The sequence below is a fragment of the Platichthys flesus genome, chromosome 11 (genome assembly GCF_949316205.1).
Source record: "Platichthys flesus chromosome 11, fPlaFle2.1, whole genome shotgun sequence".
Classification (NCBI taxonomy): domain Eukaryota; kingdom Metazoa; phylum Chordata; class Actinopteri; order Pleuronectiformes; family Pleuronectidae; genus Platichthys; species Platichthys flesus.
In genome coordinates, this window is record NC_084955.1 from 25,425,174 (window position 1) to 25,437,909 (window position 12,736).

Below are 12,736 nucleotides of genomic sequence, written 5' to 3' on the forward strand. Positions count from 1 at the left end.
AGTTCAGTGCTCGTCTGAAAGCAACTTTTTCCCACATTATTGACCACACACTGAAAAACACACACTCTTATACACACACTACACCACAGATCCAATCAGTCAGATTCCCTCTCTCTCTGTCCCATACACACACACACACACACACACACACACAAACACACTGCAGAGTGGATTCTGTAAACCAGTACAGATCAGCTGCAGCCTCCTGCATGCTGATTGGTCGGGATGCGGGCGATCTGTGCGGCCGCCTCTATTTTGACTCCGGCTGCCTGCAGATGAATGCGGAGCCGCGATCTGCCGCTGACACGCGAGTTCAGGCAGAACGTGTCTTTGAACCCGAGCCGATAGCGTCGCTCTGCTGATCTAATCCACACGGGGACTTTTGTTGCTGTGGTTTTTGTCTTTGTCCCACGAGGAACAAACAAGTGTTGCCCTCTAAACTCCAGAGAGATGATCTGATAGGTCGACAGCCGAGCGTCTCGGGGTCACAGCACTTTGGAGATGGAACGGGACGGTTTTGTCTCAAGCTGATTCAGTGAAAGAAAACATGATGTATATCAATTTAAAGACATTATTTCTATGGTATTTTATCTCTTTTGCAGTTTTATGCATTTATGTGTCCAAACCATAGACTCTAAATATAGATATGTATTAATATATATAGACAGAAAAACACATTCACATATTTGAATTCACTCTTTGGACTGTGAGAAGAAACCTTCAACGACAAAGAGAAAACAGAGAAACTCAGATTCGAACCCCAAATAGTTTTCACTTTGAAACAGTGGTTTTAACAACCGGTCATTTTACATTTAATAATATTTAGTTTTGACATGAGACAAATTTAAAATGTCCATTTTCGACCACAGTGAGAAAATCAATCCTAAAGTTTCCAGTCGGTTCAGCACCGCGACCGCTGAGCAGCAGCTGACTCATCCACTTTTCCTATGCACAGTTTACCATGGGAGTTGAACTGGCAACCACAAACCCAAACCTGAGTAATACGTTTACACAAAAACTGATTCCATGACAGACAGAATAATAATCATACAGTTGAGGTGAAGTTACCTCGTTGGACTAATAAACCATCTCCTGTCAAATCAAGCTGTTCTGAAATGAAGACGGAGACGTGGAAGGAAGTTACTGGGAACCAGTAAGCACACACAAGAGGAGGGAGTTCCCAACACAGTCTTGTGTGTTCCTGAAAATGAAACACCTCCTCAGTAATTCGGGGGGGGGGGGGCGATAATATAATAGATTTGTTCCCCCGAGGATCGTTCAGCGGAGTCAATGATGTGCGATGTAAGGAACTACACTCCTGTGGTTTCCTGTGGAGCGGATCCCGTCCAGACGCGGCTGCAGCAGATCCACTGGGATTAAACCAGTTGCAGGCTGTGGTCGTCTGAAACCAGCAGACGTTTCCAGGTAGCTCCGGTCCCATGTGATCAGGGCTTAGCGTCACTGGGCTGCTGGCGCTCGGAGAGACGTGAAGCACCGGCCGCGCTCTGTTCAGTCTACAGACTTCCACTTTGTTAGTTTGTTGAATCAGCAAACTGACAAGATGTGACCTGACCCCCCTTTGCATTTCCATACAGGAGGGAAGCCGCCATCTTGTCTTACAACGTCAATGTTTATCGACCCTTTGCCACCGCTCCCCCGAGAACACGGCTCTCACACGGCTCCATTTTATTTTCTGCTACTATGTTGAAAACAGAAAACGGAGGAGGGGGCGATGGCTTCCCTGGGAAAATGGTCTGGACGTAGGAGTGCGGGGAAGTTTTGAACAGATCTGAGGTCAGACATGAGAACGTGCTGCATCAGTCCGTCAGATCTCATATTCACCACGACCTTCTTTCATCAACAGTTCTAAAGAAAAAACAAATTCCACCTCTGAGAAGTGAAGCGCTGACGTCAGCAGACAAACAGTCAGATTCAGAACGATGAACGATGTCGTCATCAAACTCTTAGTAAAGGAACGGCTGGATATTTATCAGCTTATCATAAATAACTCTAAAGGAAAAGAAAACACAAATTCTGACTTAGGAATAGGGTTAGGGTTCTGTCAAACTAAACACAACATTAAAACACTTATTATCAACAAACAGATAAAAACTGTGACAGTAAAAACGTTTGAAGACGAGTTGGAGGATGTGTGATGAGGGCGTCTTTAGAGGAGCTGTCCGTTCAGCACCACAAGACAACACCAGATAAAAACAGCAACAAGAAATATTATTATTATAAAAGTTATATTATTATATAATTCAGATCTTCTGGATGTTTCACTAACGAGCAGCAGGAGGAGTTTCAGTTCTCACTTAGAGGAAACTGTCTGGAGCTCAGTGCAGATCTGAAAGCAGCTCTACACACACACACACACACACTATGTGTTACTTCAGCTGCTGAGATGTGATGTGCAGACAGAGATGTGTGTGTGCGTGTGTGTGCATGTGTGTGTGTGTGTGTGGTGACCAGACAGTTAGCATCCAGCCAGGATCAGACTGTCGCTAGCGGATTAACACATTCACAAACGCTAATGTCACAATCACTGACACACACTTCAGACCACTGGTTCTCTCTCACACACACACACACACGTCTGAAGTTTTATACACACACTGCTTAAGTTTACAGCCTGGACACAGACACGCCCTCATTCAGCCTCTTTCATGTCTGATTGTAAAAGTAGTGAGAGAGAGAGAGAGAGAGAGAGAGAGCATTTGCATGTGAATGTGTAATTTTACACAAACACTTAGTGGTCGCCTTATTTGTGCGTTTGTGCTCAAATGACTTGTTCCCACTTGTTCTGTTTGTGCACATACTTATTTTTGTCCTGTGTGAAAGTGAGTTTTGTGCATTTTGCTCTGGTGTGTGTCAGAGAGTATGTTCATGTGTGTGTGTCTTTGTATTGCCGCGACTTTTGGCTCCATTTCAGTCTCTTGGAAAGGAGGATGGTAAATCCCTGCTCTCCCCCCCCCCCCCCCCCCCCCCCCGCGATGTTAGTTGTATTTTTTGTAACTAGGGAACCAGGAGACACTCCACTTGTTGTTTACACCACATCACCAGTGGTTATATAAGTTTTCAAGTATTTTATGGACAGAGATTATTTCTGGTAAGATGCTGAAACACTCGTCTGGACGGAAACTCTTTCATTAGAAACAAAGGAAAAACCAAACACTGAGTTCCAGCTGCAGCTCTGAGCTCGACTCGGTTTCCCACTTCTCCGTCCTCCTCCGTTTAGCTCGACCACATGTCCGACCCTCACTGGGAGACACGGATTCATCTCAGATCCTGAATCAGTTTCACCAGCAACCAAACATTTAACCAACGTTAACCAAATCTAAATGTCCCCCAATTAGAAACGTGTCTCAACTTCACCATGAAGTGCCAGCTCATTGAAGTCAGGGACACACACACACACACACACACACACACAATATGGACTCTCTCTCTTTCCAAGCCCTAGACGATGAGCCGTCTGATTAGAGCTCCTCTCTGGAGTCTGTGAACATGCGCACGCACACAAACACACACACACACATAGGGACACGCACACACACACACACACTGAGATACAGTCTGTAGTCTCCAGTCTCTAACCCCTCTCTGTTCTCATGGAGATAAGACGTGTGTCTCATTGTTGGCAGACAACGGTCCTGTTATCATCTTATCAGAGAGCCGGTCCAATCTGCAGGAGGCGGGGCTGCAGAATGTGTGTGTGTGTGTGGGGGGGGGGGGGGGTACTTTAGTCAAGTGGGGGTCCTTTGTCATGCAACAGGTGCTGTTGTCACTCAATTTGTCTCGATGCTTAAGATCAGTCTGTTAAAAGAAGAAAACACAGCTGACGTCACTTAATCCTCGTTCTCTCACTCGAGATCAACGGACTCATCTGAAGCTTCAGACCTGCCCCCCCCCCCCCCCCCCCACACTCCATCCACTGGAGCACAGACTGCATCTGTCAGTGCCGTCTGTGCCGTCTGTTGGTCGGAGACGGTCCAGACCTGGAGTCCACGTCCGTCCTGAGAGATCTGATCACAAGTTCCCACTCAGTCCTGAAGGTGTCCACACGTCCTGATCTGACCTCCCTGCTCGGTGCAACAAACACAACTCTGCTTTGTTTTGAAAAACAATAAGTACACAAACAGTCACGTGTGTGTGTTACCTGGCAGTTTACTGCACATCAATACAAAGTCAATTAGCACCTCTTCAAGAACGTTACTTTTAGAAGTGGACGAACATCTCCACCTTCCAGTGTCAGTGAAGAAATCTGAGCTGTTCAAAGACTATGAATGATCCCATTAGCTAATGAGTGTATTCATGGTCTTTATTCTCTTTTCTCATTCAGATAAAGACTCTAAAGAGAAGAAAGAAGTGTCCAAGGAGCCGTCCACCGTGACGGAGGAAGCAGGAGGAGCGGAGGAGCCCGTCAAGGAGGTGAAAAAGGAAAAGAAGGAGTCGTCCAAGGAGAAGAAGGAGTCGAGCAAAGAGCCCAAAGAGGAGGCGAAGAAAGAGTCAAAGAAGGAGTCTTCATCCTCCAAGGAGAAGAAGGAGTCTTCCAAGGAGAAGAAGGACAAAGACAAGGAAGGGAAGGAGGCCAGCAAGGAGTCAGGGGACAAGAAAGTGACCAAGAAGTCCTCTGTAAAAGTGAAAGAGAAGAAGAAGGAGCCGGAGGTGGAGGAGGGCTGAGAGGAGCTGAGCAGGGAGCTCACACACGTGAATAAACAACACGATACACGTCCAAACATCATACAGATATATATACATACGTGTGTATACAGTACACGTAAACATATACAAGGTCACAGAACTCAACAACACATGCACATATGAGGTGTAAACATGTATTTACATGTAAATATCTTCAGTCAAGGTCACATATCTCAGTAGCCAAGCAATTTCCTCCCAGACGCATATTTACAGTAATAACTGATCCCCAGACACACACACACACACACACACACACACACACACACACAAACACACACACACTCTGCTGGACCACACCACATCCAGTAGTTCTGGTGTGTGGGCATGGACTGGCTCCTCCTCCTCCTCCTCCTCCTCCTCCTCCCCCTCCTCCTCCTCCTCGGACGTTTTGCTGACTCTCTCCTTCCTCCCTCCTCCTCCTCGTCTTCGGCGTCGCGCTCTGGCAGCAGCTGAACCCGCAGCCCTGCGCCTCCTCTAATCCCTGTCAGGCCTCAAACCACCCCCCCGCCCACGTTCACCCCTGGATGTGATGTCAGACCCGCCCTCTCTCCGGAGCCTCCCCCGCCTCACCGCTAAGAATAAACGCCCGCGGCGTCCAGCTGCCCGGCAGCTTCCGGGTGAGACGAGGCCACATCCTACAGCCACCTCCACCGCCCCCCCACTCTGAAGTCTGCCAGTCAGTTTGTGTTTTCTTTGTGTTTTATTATCGGGGACACTGGAGGACACGCGGCGGCCGATGGACACACACTTGCAGCTGCGGGGTCAGAACCTGGAACTGTTTTCGTGCGGTGGAAACCAACAGGGCGTTTACTGGAAAAAGCTCGGTGGCCATCAGGAGCGGAGAAGAATCCACGAGGCCGTCGGTCCTGCTCGTCTTCAGGGACGTGATGAAGAGGAGGCTCGTGTGTTAGAGGAACCTTCAACCAGCTCAAATGATTTGATTTGAAACGATTTGTCAACGTAAAGCAAACATCAGGAGGAGGAGGAGGAGGAGCTGAGTCTCTGTGTCCAATAATGTTAAAGAGACGTTTGTTTTGTGAATCTAAAAATCAATGAAATCAATCAATCAATTGATTATTAAAATCAATCAACATTAGATCATGTGAACAACTCCATTGAACCTGAATATGAAAAGTCTCCTTTAAGTTCAGTTCATTTAAATTGTAAATAAAGAAACAATCAAGCATCAAACTGACAGAGAGTGAAAGTTGACATCAAATGTCTGATCAGACCGTTTGATTGAATATTGATTTAATTCAATTTCTGTTTCCGGTCTTTTGTTTAGACTAAATATAATTTAAGTGTGAGCCCTTTACGTCAAAAGATGGAATTCATGAAAAACGTGTAGTTTGGACAGAAGGTCGAGTTTCGAATCTGACCTTTGACCCTGATCTAGTTTAAATGTATTTCATGTATTTCTTTTTTTTTTTGGGTCTTTAGAATTTAAATGTTTGGGACTTTTACCACAAGATAAAATAAACCTGTACACGATGCGTTGGATGTAGTGTAGAGCAGGTTGTGTACTGTTGTGTTAGATGTTCAGATGTTCCAGCTCCTTGGATTCTCCTTCTGAAGCCAGTCTTCATCCCAACAGGAGAAACTCTGCTCTTGAATCTCACTGAGGACTTTGTCAGACGTCTGCAGCCTGAAGAGAATCCAACAAGGACTTTGAGAAGGAAATAAACGCTATTTATGAAATATTTAGTAATAAAATGATCGACTGTAATCAAAGCTTTGTGTTGGTGCTCACTTTGTGTGTTTGTTGTTCTGAAGACGTCCTGTGACAGTTTCCATCTTCTGTGGGGACATGAACTCTGTGGTTTGTAAACAAAGATGTGTATTAAACATAAAACGTAGAAGTGTGGACGCAGCCTGATATCAGATGAAGAGAAAGACAAACAGTCAAATTGTTCCTCAGACGCTGAACTGAACTGAAGACGTGAATGTGTGAGCACGAGTCTCTGGAGCTTCTTTCTCAGTCTGGGCTCCGAGTGTAAAATCAGTATAAAGTCTGGAGAAGGTTTGAGGATGATGCTTCCAACACACGACACTAAAATATTAAAATACTAAAAGAAAACAAACATCTCAGGATGAAAAAGTCGAGGAAACATGTTACTTGATAAAACAAGTTTTACACAGAAAAACAACGTCTGCAGGTTTTTCAGATTTGTCTTTTTTTTACTCTAATTTGAACCTATTTTTTTCCCAGAGTAACAAAAGCCTCAATTCTTCCAGTTCCCTCGTCCCTGGATCCTCAGGATTCTTTTACTTCCCTGCAGAGCTGCAGACGAAGTGTAGAACCCAGCGAACACCTGTCACATTGGAGCACAGCACTCGGCCTGACTGCTTTTGAAGTGAGTGTTTGTTTTAGTCCTTTCTGTTCGGTCGGCCTCTGGAGGGAAGCGTCTCCTGCAGATTGAGTAACGGAGCTGAAGCGGTGAGTTCACGTCGAGGAGGAGAAGAGATCGTCTTTCTCAGCATCTCTGTGAAGCAAAAAGATTTTCATTTGACTCTCGGGTTTGATCTACTTCTACTCCCTCATCGCTACGTCTCTCTCTTCTCCACCGAATCTCCCTCAATCAAACTTTACCTCCTCTTCTTATTTTTCCGATCTCCGTTTCCTCTCCCACAAACTCTTCTTCTTTCATCAGCTCCTTTAACTTTCACCTTCTGCTTCCTTTCTCCCCGTTTCCTCCTCTTTCCCACCGCTCCGTCTATCAACTCTCACAAAATGACCGGCCTCTCTCCGTTGTTTTCTTTCCTCTTTCAGAACTCTGGTCGATTCTTTATCCTCCCACCGGATCTTCTGCTGGGAGTTTTCTAAAGATCTCAGGATCTTTACCGTCTTTGTCCACCAGAGGAACCAACGTGGTCCAAGTCTCCACCTCTGGCCGTCGCTCCAGCTCTGAACTAAATCCAAGGGCCACAAATAGTTTGAGATATTTTGAATATTTGTGTAAAAAAATAAATAAACACGTCTGATTGGTCGAACCCGAGCTGAGTGTTACACAACCGCCGTTTGGACGCTAACAAAGAGAAAAGGTCTCAGAGTCCCGGCTGAGTCCCAGACGACCCGATCAGACGGAGGTGAAACGTCTCTCAGAGGATCGGGCCGTGTTGGGTTCGATCCCGCTCCAGGACGTGTTGTCATTCCCGCGGATTAGGGTTGTCACAATCGGTTCAGTCGTCCCGGTGAGTTCGGTTCAACCCGTGAACGCTGCTGTGTGAAGTTCTCTGAGCCTCTAGAAGAGCCGTGGATCCTGTAAACATCACCTCTGAGTCCGAGGCCACGAGTCTCTGCCGGAGACGATGGACTGATCCCTCCAGGTTGGGGGGGGGGGGGAGCCGGAGCTGAGCCACACTGCAAAGCTTTGGATTTACCAGTCGCTCTAGATTCTGACCCTCACCTGCTGTCGACAGCTGTGGGGGGGTGACGAGAGAACAAGGTGAATGTTCTCCGTCGAGTCCGAGGCCTTCGAGGACGGGGTGAGGAGGTCAGACCCCCCCGAGGAGCTGGGACTAGAACCACTGCTCCTTCACGTCGACAGGGAACCGGTGCACACACCCAACTGGGAGGAGACCCAGGGCTGGAACCAGAACTCACTGGAGGGACTACACACCCCATCAGGAACCTCTGGAAAGTATGGCCGGGGGGGGATCTGGAATATCCAACTCAGTCGACTGTGTCCTAGAAACACAGAGATAAGAACAACATGTAGAAGTTTGATCCTTCTTCTGTAGTTGCTCCTCATGTTATTAGTTTGTGTGTTTGTGTGGTTGTGTGTTTGTGTGTGAGAATTTCTGCATGAATAGAGATTAAACTCAAGAGCTTTCAGACTCTGGAGGACGTCCTCAGAATCGAGACTTTCTCTGGATCTCCTCTACGTGTGAGGTTTCTTCACATCTTCAACTCGCTCCCGGTGAATCCTGCTGATCACCTCCTGATCTCCTCCTGATCTCCTCCTGATCTCCTCCTGATCTCCTCCTGATCTCCTCCTGATCTCCTGCTCTCATGTCGACTCATTCGGACCTTCAGAGTTTGTCCTCTCACAGGAGAAGGTCCAGAGAAGGTCCAGAGATTCTCAGACCAGCCCACAAAACAGAAGAGAGACACTCATGGTCATTTCACCTCCACATTTATTTTTCTCCATAAAACTAGTTCTTCGTTATTCTTTCTCTCCTTCTCTCTCTTCCAGAACTTCACCGTCTTCCTCTTTTCAATCCCTCCTTTGTGTTTTTTATGAACGCGTCTCTAAAACCTTTTCACACTTTATTATTTTTCCTCCTCAGTCACGTCCTCCCTCCTTCACGCCTCGCTGCAGTAAATCAGCTCTGAAGTGAGGAGCTGCTCACACCCAGCAGTTAAAACCAACACACAACAATAGAAAACAATGCTTGTGTAATAAAAGCGTTGTGTGGATCAGACGCTGAGGAGCAGCCGGCTCAGTGTGGTTTTATTTGAGAGCTTATTTCTGTCTCTGGGGGTTTTAAGGCGTAAACAAGCCGGATTAGATAATTGCCGCATCCTTTTACCCGCGCTGCAGATTTGTATCGTCAGCAGCGTTTCACCTCTAAAGTGGCTCGGATTTCTTTTTTGTGCGAACAATACACATCTCACGTTTTGATCCCAGAGGAAAATTACAAGAAATTATATTTAGTTTCCTTGGCGACGCAGCTACATGATGATTTGTGGTGATGTCACAACGGAGAGAATGTACATCACATGGTTTTTCTCTTTCTGCTCGTTACATTCAAATTCATCTGTTTCCTGAGGTTCAAGCTTTGATCTAATTCTCCTCTTGACCAAATACTCAAAATTTAGAATTCACTACATGGCAGGTAAGTTGGGAGCTATGAGTTTTATGTTGTATAAAACATAACGGGACATATATTAACTGTCAGGGAGAGAAAGACACTATCTATTATCTAAATTAACAAATGTCACATTAATTTGAATATGTTTGTTGAATTATTGCCAAAAAAAAGCCTTTGGACACATTAACTGTTCCATTTTTGGAAAATATTAAATAATTTGTGTCAATGAATGAATTAAAAGTTTGTTTCAAGTTGATAAACTTTGTGTTACATTGAATTAAACATGGAAACATGAAACTGACCCTCTGGGGAGACACTGAACCACTCAGGAGATCAGACCTCATCACAGGAGAATGAAACCTCCAGAGTCTCTTCAGGTCAGAAGCTTAACGTGGTTTAATGAAGATGAACAACATCCTCCAGTGGTGAATCCACTTTCAAGCAGGTGAGTTTGAGTTTACGTCTCTTTCACTGAAGGATTCATGAAGTTTGTCAGTTTGCTGAGTGACACAGTTTCCTGAAAACCAGACTCTCCTCAGGTGTCGTGTTTAAACTCCAGATTAACTCGGAGCTCGACTCCTCGCTGAGACGCTTGTAAAAGCAGGAGAGTGTGATGGACCCCGGACCTCCCAGCCTCTCCCCAGCAGCTCCCCTGCTTCTGAGAGAGACGTGGAAAACTCCTCTTTACATCCTGAAGCCTCCCAACGCCCACAGTCACTGGTTCTCCTGTTTCCAGGGAGTTCTCGTCTAAAACAAAGCTCATTAAAAAGCTCCATAAACGTCTCAGATATCTGAAGTTCATGTTTTTACAGCGGATGTAAAACTCAAACAATTACATGACACATTAGTTTTTTTTTACGGTGTAGCTCCGCCCCCTCCCCTGCTGCAGTAAAACTCGTTGAGCTTCTTCAATGAGACGTATGTTTCATAAACGCAGATCAGATTCAGGTTGAGTTGTTGTTGAACAGGTTGTTTCAGACTCTTGAAGGGATGAGATCTCGACTTAATCTCCTTTCACACATGAACTAAACTCCGGATATTGTCCTAGAATTAATAAGTGACGACTCAAATATCCGAGTGAGTTGCTCCGGATATTTCCGCAGTTTTTCCCGACAGATTTCTCGTGAATACTCCAGAGAATGTCCCAGTGAGCCCTGGTGAGAAAACAGCAGGACATTGTCCAGAGGAGGAAGTGAAAAACTTTACAAAACACACAAATGAGACAGAGGAGCCTTGAGTTGTTGTGTTTGTCGTCAACACAAACCTCAGAAGTTTCTGCATCGTCTGAAAACATTTTTAGTTGCAGAGGAACTCAATTTAAAATCTGGTTCCTTCGGTTTCAAACGCAGGAAAGTTCCCGAGTCCCTGGAAATGTTGGGTTGGTGGAAACGGGTTGTTAGTGTTGTTGTGGCCCGACGTAGACAGCTGAGTGTAACCTCTCCTCCCCCTCTCCTCGTCCCCCCCTCTCAGCCTCTCAGGGCCAGACCTGCCGGCTGCAGGGGGCTTTAACCTCGGGGCCACGGGGGCCACGGGGGCCCCGCCTGCCAGACTGGGGACAGGAGGAGGTACAGATGCCCTGAAAACCTCTGAGAACGCTATTCAGTCCAGGTTTGTCCCTCAGCAGCTCCGTCCATCAAGTGTCTTCCTTTCTGTGGGTTTATGTGTTGAGAAAAGAGGATGTGTGTGTCTGTGTGTTTGTGTTTGTGTGTGTGTTCATTACTCATTCTTAAATTATCCTTCTTTAAATGTATTTCACAGGCAGTCATTTATCGGCCAGACCAAAAGAATTCCAATGATGCTTCAGGTCTTAAACACATCTGAGTGTTATCTGTGAAAATTGCAGAAATCACTCAAATCCTTTTAATTTGTAGTATTTGTGTTTTTCTTCTGCTTCTCACAGATCATCGCTCGACTTGATGCTGAAAGTGTAAAGTATAATCCTGCTGCTCCATTACAGCTGAAATCCTCCTCCTCCATTATCTCCACACTCTATCATTTTTCATGTCAACACAAAAATGTGGGATTTAATTGTTTGGTTTCAAGCTGCGCTGCACTTTAAAAGAAACACACACAAGCTTTATTTTGTTATCACAGTGAAAAGAACACGTGTTGTGTTACCTCCCTGTCTTCATCATGTGTGTTATATCCACGTGTCCTGTGCGATGTGTGTAAAGAAAGTTTCAGCATCGGCTCTTTAACGTTTAACAATAATAGTTATAATAATACAAGCTGCTCTCAGACCTGCTCTGGAGGTCTCTCTAAATTATGTTTTTCACTTATGTCATTTGATAATTATCATTTATCATCAACATCGGATGTGTTAGAGGAACAGAAGTTTTTCATGTAACGTTAACTTTCATGTCATGTTTAAAAGAAACGAGGAACAGAAGTCGACACACTTCAAAATGAACAAGATAAAGAAGAGAGAGAGAGTGTGTATGTGCATGTGTGTCTGTGTGTGTGTGTGTGTGTCACCCCCACTCACCTCTCCTCCCTCTGTTGCCATCTGGTGGTTAATATTTCTGAAATTCAGCCTCCCACACACTTCTCACCTCGAACACACACTTTACACTTTTCTTTAAAACACTTCTGAACACACACTCTCTGCTGTTTCCTTCCAACACACACACTTTTATTTTTGAAAGATACATTCATCTTTGAACATCTCTCTATCTCTCTTTGATGCTCTCTCTCTTTGAACCCCCCCACACACACACATACACACACACACACTTCTGCTTTTTGGCTTCAACACTCATTTCAAACACACTCTTGTTGTTTCTCTCTGCAGCAGCGAACACACACTCCACAACTCTCTGATACCTCTCTGTTTTAACGGTTTCTCACAACCACTCACACACACCCTGGCTGCTCCTGTGTGTGTGTGTGTGTGTGTGTGTGTGTGTGTGTGTGTGTGTGTGTGTGTGTGTGTGTGTGTGTGTGTGTGTGTGTGTGTTCACAGCGTGCAGCAGAGAGCGAGCGGTGGCTGACGCTCAGTTAAAAGCTGCTGGGTGGGTCCTAATTATTTCTTTGAAGATTCGCTTTTCCTCCCTGTCTGAGCTTCTGACGAGCTTCCCTTTAAAGAGACCAGACACACACACACACACACACACACACACACACACACAGCATCACACAGCCCTCCTCATCTGTCACATGAGACTTTAATGTTGACTCCAGATCTAAGGCAACAAAATGCAAAAATGTACGAGTGAGG

The 12,736-nt window shown here is 45.5% G+C and overlaps 1 protein-coding gene across 1 annotated transcript in view; it reads left to right on the plus strand.

The window, feature by feature from the left end:
• bbs9 (Bardet-Biedl syndrome 9) overlaps positions 1-6,740 on the plus strand; it is a 135,297-nt gene extending 128,557 nt beyond the window's left edge. Inside the window, 1 exon segment of the mRNA XM_062400218.1 lies at positions 4,343-6,740. Within this exon segment, the coding sequence (XP_062256202.1) occupies positions 4,343-4,683 (341 nt within the window). The 3' untranslated portion in view covers positions 4,684-6,740.
• Positions 6,741-12,736: the final 5,996 nt, after the last annotated feature.